This window comes from Octopus bimaculoides, chromosome 6, assembly GCF_001194135.2.
Source record: "Octopus bimaculoides isolate UCB-OBI-ISO-001 chromosome 6, ASM119413v2, whole genome shotgun sequence".
Lineage (NCBI taxonomy): Eukaryota > Metazoa > Mollusca > Cephalopoda > Octopoda > Octopodidae > Octopus > Octopus bimaculoides.
In genome coordinates this window covers 68,757,237-68,764,636 of record NC_068986.1, presented here as the reverse complement: position 1 = coordinate 68,764,636, position 7,400 = coordinate 68,757,237, and the positions used below count along the sequence as shown (strand labels likewise).

The 7,400-nt window shown below is 33.7% G+C and overlaps 1 protein-coding gene across 2 annotated transcripts in view; it reads left to right on the top strand.

Annotated features, from left to right (window-relative positions):
* Positions 1–378: 378 nt before the first annotated feature.
* The window catches only part of LOC106881081 (pleckstrin homology domain-containing family F member 2), a 213,093-nt gene continuing 206,071 nt past the window's right edge, over positions 379–7,400 (top strand). The window contains exon 1 of one of the 2 annotated variants that reach the window (XM_052968844.1): positions 379–698. In XM_052968844.1, the coding sequence (XP_052824804.1) occupies positions 683–698 (16 nt within the window). In that variant the 5' untranslated portion in view covers positions 379–682. The remainder of the gene's footprint in view (positions 699–7,400) is intronic. The other variant, XM_052968845.1, reaches the window with a different exon arrangement.

The window sequence follows — 7,400 nt, the reverse complement described above, 5'->3', positions numbered from 1 at the left end:
TGTTACTTTCAAATGATAACTTCACATTAGTTTTAAATGAAATCTGTCTTTTTTTTTTACCTTTTGGTTCATATTTTTAGAGCAACTAAAAAAAAGTTATTCTTTGCGCTTTAGTTTTTGATTTGCTTCTAAATATATACTTCTCTAAATCTGAGGCAGCCTTGACAGTTAGCAAATGGTGAGATGTGAGAGAGTGACAGAGTCTGTACGTAGTGAGATTTTTCACAACTGTATCAAATTATCTCAATCGATTTTTCAACTATAATAAACCCCAAATGCAATGAAGAGAATTAGTGCGCGCTCGAATACGTTATCACCCGGTTAGGGTTATGAGCGTGACCGGAACGGAAGTGACGAAAGCAATGAGGTCAAATTTAGAAACATTTCATTCACAAACATTTGATAGTGTAACGCGCGAAGGCGACGTCTTAGTATGTTAGTTAGGTAAAAGTAACAAAATCGAAAACACTGAAATATTTAGAGAAGAAACTAAGTCAATAGTGAAAAGAAAAACATCTTAAACAATTGTATCTTCTTTCCGGTTTTCAAAGGATTAATCTTTTCGGGAGCTTTTCATTTATTACATTGAAGAAAAGCTGAAAAGCAGCTTCTGCTTTTGGGAGTTGACCGAAAACAAACACAACAAGCGTGTGTTACGGTCAGACGGCACAGTTGATTCAAAATGGTTGACAGACTTGGTGAGTAAATAAAGTACTTTAACGGTTCCTCTTCTCTTTCTTTTTCTCTCTCTCCCGCGACACAAGAAATATGTGTTTATACTGCGAAATGTAGAACGAGATAAAACTTCTTCAAAGTATGTAAGTGGGATTTTTTAAAAGTAGTTTTGTGTGTTAGATTCTAGTCCCCACATATATGTAAACAAATACACGCGCTCGCACATACACTCATGTGCGTGTGTGTGTATATATATATATTTATTCTGTATACAAAGAAAAATAATTGGTATACCGAGAAAGAAAAGGAGAATGATCACGAATTCAGAGTAAATTGTTCTGATATTTTTCTTATTCAGCCCAAAGATATCTAAATGCTCATAACATAGAGCCCGTAATTAACAACTACTTAGTTTACACAAACAATCCCTTTTTTCTACTGACGATATAGAAATGCAGAAAAAAAAAACAAACTTTTAGCAAGTTATTAGTGTTTTTTAATGACAAATTTTCCTTATTTACTTCAGGTTTTATTTTAATGTTGCCTTAAGTTTTGTCTACAAAATCTAAAGGCCTCCAGTTCAAATTAAATTGCTGGCTACTGTATATAAAAAAAGTTTAAATTATTTCCAATTTTTTTTTTAACATCGTTGAGATCGTTGTCAAATTCGCTCGTAATGTCTTCATTTTCTGGGGTAGTGTAGAGAAACATTCGTTTTTACTTACTGTACGACGTTTTAAAGCTGATAGCTAAAAGCGAATTAATACTGGTTGGGATTTGTACAACTGAATCTGAATACCCAGTCTTCAGCAATATTACAGTGAAGAGGACGATGATGGATTTTATTAAAGTTAAAAAATTTTTTTTTTTGTTTTTAAGTGAATAGAATGTAAGACGAAAGTGTTGGTTGATTGAGCTGAAAATATGAGGGAGGTGTGGTTATCCTAAGGCGGGCATAAAAAAGATAAAAAGTTTTAGAAGATCAGCTGATGGAGGTATTTCCCCACTGACTGTTACCTAATTTAAACGTCACAAGTTTCTGGCAAGTTTTTAATTGCAATTTATAGAGAGCACTGTACTGCATATATTGTATTATTTGAACCAACGCTGTAGATAGTTGAGACAGTTCAAACCTTGCCCCTCTTTTTTTTCTTTAATTCCGTCCGAATATGTTCTTTCCTCTACACAAGTGTATCCAAATACACACACACACTTAACTACAGAATCCTGGTGGGTTTAATATCCGTTATCTGAAAAAAGAATATAGTTATAATTCGTAATTCCAAAAATAAATTTTCTGGGAATTCAATCCTTGCCTAACGATCACCAAAAAACAAAAAAAAAACTATTGACGAATCAAAATGTATTCAAGATTAAAAACTCAATGATCCCGTGTCATTATAGTAATTTATATTTAATATAAACCTGTAGAAAAATATTTGTTAAATGCTTTTTACCTCTCTCTCTCGTCATACTTAACTAGTTGTTGATGTGCATTATACAAGGCACATCAACGTCTATGGAAATAAGTATTGAAAATAAGTTATCAAGCAACTAACAAGAAGACTTGTTTGTAATTTGTAATGCGGAGGGAAAACATTTAAAAGTGAATTAAAACTTCCTCCTAAACACTCACGTTCTTTTTCTGTTGCGACTAAGTCGTTTGTTATTTGTTACCTACTTTTGTTTACGTATACATATCGTATGTTTTCTGCAAGGTTTGGCGAACCAAGCCTTAATTTCAGTACACCCTCCAACTGACTCACACACACACACATTGCTAGGATGTCGTTTTTTGTTTCTTCGTCATCCCTAGTTATTTGTGGGTGTCAAATACAATTTTCAGTTGGTAATCGTCTTCGTTATAGTGTCAATCCCCATGACGACAGGTGATTCAGAAATTTTACCCGAATTCTCGTGTTACGTGTGTGTATACACACACACACACACATACATATATATATATATATATATATATATATATATATATATATATATAGGTAGGTAGGCCAGTTGAGAAGATATAAATGAGTCATTATTATATTCTGATTTTTTTTTATTATCTCCCACCTCAATCCTCCAAAGGCCAAATACATGTCATCAGTTGATTCGTTGTTTTAAGCAACTGCAATGTAGCCTTCATTTATATGCTGGTGTTCACTCGAGAAGTTTTGTATGATACATACACATAAATATGTTAAACCGAGAAAATGAGCTGATTACTTTAATAAATACACGTAGATAGATATTTGAGTCAACTTCAAATAAGTTTTCAGTTTGTAAATAAAAATCATTGGACGCAAAATTCTGCTAGAAAATGCGACATTCCACCCTCTGTATTTGAAGCGGCAGACTAAACTAAAGATACAGAAAATCCTTTTCATTTCCATTCTCAGTTTAAATCATTTCTCTTAAGTCGCTAATGACTCTAGAAAAAGATAGACATCACAACCACTCAGTCACATGCATAAAAATCTTAAACTTCATACGTACGTTTGAGGCCTTATTTTATTAATTTAAAGTTATACATGTTAATGATACAGCGAGCTTACCACTGCTGGTGGTCGTTATGTTTTCCTTCAAAGTAATGATGTGAATGTCTCTATATTCTACGTAATAGTTTATCTATATGGTGACGACCTACTCTAATGATGGTTATATATATATGTTTAATTGCTAATATGTTTCCATTATAAAACTTGGCTTTGTTAACACAGTAAATACAGATAACAGTAAACAAAAAAAAAATATTTGGTTTCATTTATACACAAAAAAACCTACATAGATCTAAAACATACTCAAACACTGTCTGCCCCTCCCTCTTTCTCTCTTCCTCCATATCTATTCATTGTATGCATGTGTGTGTGTATATAATATATATACGTGTGTGTGTGTGTATATGTATAATATAAATATATATGTGTGTGCGTGTCTGGTATATTTATAATTTTGTATATGAAAACATGTAAGTGTTCATTCAATACACTCTTGTGAAGAGTGTAGTGTCTGTTGTGTAATGAATGAAGTGTAATAGACAAGTACATCACGGAATCTGAATGATGGGTGAAGTTAGTCGAGAGATTGTTATAAGAATTAAGAAATATATTAATTGTAAGAAAAATATAAACAGATAAATATAAGATAGAGGGTATAAGATAGATAATAACAAAAATTAAAAAAAAAGAACATTAATAATATAAATAGGAAAATATAAGAGGGTATGAAATAAAGTTTTCTATAAGACTGAGGTATTATTCAATGTTTTGCAGATCAGCTTGAAAAGAAAATGCATAAACTAAGCAGTGATATGTGTGTGTGTATAAATGTATACATATATATGCTTACATTCATACATGTGTATGTGTATATATATATATATATATATATATATATGTTGTTGGGTGGGATTAGTAACCGGGGCAAAATGAGTAACTTCTGATTTCTCGTTTTTTCCTTGCATGTTTGAAATTATTACATTGCAAGTACTGCATCATTATTTTGTACTGTTGCATTATCTTCACGAATAAAAATGGGTCAGCATAGTTGTTTTTGAAGTTGAGAAAGTCCGAAACATAGTCAGGTGGCAGGTCATCGTTTTTTCAAGAAATTTTTCCTCAACTTTGACCCGATTGTAATTGAAGTTGCTAATAGAATATCCGGATAGTTTTTGGTGTTTAACAACTAATATTCTTTTATCTGTTGGATTTCAAGTCAATCTTTTCCCACAGTAATGTCTAGTTTGATAATTTTCAAGTTTCAAAGCATGATGTCTACGGTGGGGGTAAAATGAGTAATGCTTAATTTCAATAATTTCTTCTCTTTACCTGCATGGTGAGTAAATATATCACTAAGAGAACACCCTAGCAGATCGCGAAGAAGCTATTCATAATATTTTATGTTGAGTTTTTTTTTAATTAGTCGAATTTCGTTAATTTCATATCTTGTGCCATTTTCCCACGAACCTTTTTCATTTGATCTTTTATTCTTTTACTTGTCTCAGTCATTTGAATTCAGCCATGCTGGAGCACCGCCTTTAGTCGAACAAATCGACCCCCCAGGACTTATTCTTTGTAAGCTTAGTACTTATTCTATCGGTCTCTTTTGCCGAACCTCTAAGTTACGGGGACGCAAACACACCAACATCGGTTGTCAAGCGATGGTGGTAGTAGGGGACAAACATAGACACACAAAACATACATACATACATACAGATATATATACAATGGGCTACTTTCAGTTTCTGTCTACCAAATCCACTCAGAAGGCTTTGGTCAGCCCAAGGCTATAGTAGAAGACATTTGCCCATACAGTAGGACTGAACTCGGAACCATGTGGTTGGGAAGCAAGCTTCTTACCACACAGCCACTTCTGTGCCTACAACTGAAGTTACAGACCATGCCTAGTGGAATAGTTCTAGATATTTAATTTTTTTTTTCATTTCTGACCTTTCTGATGTCTAGGGATGGATATTGATGGAGATTTGAAAAGGCTAATTTACCTATCATGGTTTACTCATTTTGCCCCAGTCAAATTTGTCTTTTATATGCTGAAATAGAACTGTGATAATTTTCTGAAATAGTGATCAGATTATGTCATAATGCATTTAGAAAAGGCCACTTCCTTAGCTGATACACTTTTTGTAAGGTGGTGAACATTTGTAAAAAATATATTTTGTCTCAAACTCAAAAATGCAGTAAAATCAACTCATTTTGCCCCAACCATCCCTATACACACACACACAGATAGATAGATAGAGAGAGAGAAAGAAAGAAATGTCTTTAGCTAAGACCTTCTGTTTTCACTGATTGAATATCTCTTTTGTTTCAGTCAATGGACTGCTGTCATACTGGAGCACCACCTTGAAGGGTTTAGTTGAGCAAATTGAACCCTGTACTTATTTTTTAATCCTGGTACTTATTCTCTCGATTCCATTTACTGAACCACTAAGTTATGGGGACTTAGATAAACTAATATGAGCTGGCAAGTGATAATGGGACAAACACAAAGACACACAACACAAATATACGCATGTGTGTATATATATATGTGTATATATATAAATTCAAAAAAGGATAAAACTCTTTTACAAGAATTTTATCAAGAAGCCAGTGTGTAAAAAATTCATAAGGGAAATGTCTATTCCCAAGAATATAATTATTCATTTATATTTATATAAAGGGCATTATTACAGAAAAATAATAACGCCACACAGTGGACTTCTCAAAATAACCACATTTAGTACTATTTATCAAATATATACACGGAATACATTCAATGTTGAATTTTTATTCCTGTCTCCACATGGGTACCCAGAAACAACCCGGAAGTATTTCCCGCTTCTTTGATGAAGATATATACAGATAAACTTCATTCCCTTTATTCTGTCGGATACGTAGTTGTTCGGTTTTGGTGAGGTGAGAATTCTGTTTATTTATATATATTTTTGGAACAATATTGTGCTGATGAACGTAATCTAGATTCATTCTAGTAATCGGGAAATCGGTCGATACACAATTAAGTTTATTTTAAAAGAAAGTTGGTCATCTTCTGTTGGTTGTTTTTTCCTCGCATTAGGTACTAAATGTGGTTATTTTGAGAAGTCCACTGTGTGGCGTTATTATTTTTCTGTAATAATGCCCTAACCCATGCTAGCATGGAAAGCGGACGTTAAACGATGATGAAGATGATGATATATATATATATATATATATATATATATACACAAGTGGTCTGATCAATTAATATCCGGGTTGTTGCTATAGTAACGAAGCTAAAGCATGCAGAGTGAAGGCACTTGGCACAGATTGACATTGAATGCTGCCGTGCATACACACTAAGTTTTTACATTCTAGTTCACTTCTGCTGTTTTCAGCAGTACTTGGAAGGAACATGTGTAGTGTGTGATTGTCGCATTGACCATGACAGAGAAAGTTGAGTAGAGAATCTGCATCAAATTTTGCCAAAAGCTTGGCAATACCTGCTCAGAGGCCTGCAAAAAGTTTTGGTCATTCTCAACACAATCAAGATCTTGTGCAGCTGAAACCTGAGTGTCTTTTTGGACAGCTGAAAGCAGTTTTGGCACAAAGTTGGTAGACATGCGTACCATACCCATATCTTCAGTGCTAATGGACTGAACTGAACTGTAACTAATCTGCACATCCTCTGATAACTCACAGATGGTGATTCAACAATTTCCCCTCACAGCTGCATGCACATCTGCGATGTTTTTCTCAGTTCTGCTGGTTGCAGGTCTCTCAGAACGTTCGTCACTGTCGACATTTTTTTCGCTATCTTGGAAACGTCTGAACCACTCATACACTTGTGTGTGGCTCATACATTTCTCTCCATACACTTTCTGCTACCTTGCATAGACCCCTGAGGAAGTATTGCCATGACAGCTTTCTGTGTCATGGTCAGTGTGATGATCACACGCTACACACGTTCCTTCCAAGCACTGCTGTAAATAAGTGGAAGTGAGCTAATTAGACAATTAAATATAAGAAATGATAATTTCTTAAAGTACGTGTTAATCCCCATGTGGATACATGGAGTAAATAAAATCATAACATAAAGAATTAAATATAATAAATAATAGTTTCTTAAAGTATGTGTTAATCCTCATGTACCCAGACTTTGTGGACACCCTGTATATATATACAATGATACTTCACAGTACGAGTTTAATTTGTTCCATGACCGAGCTCATTTTACGATTTACTCATTTT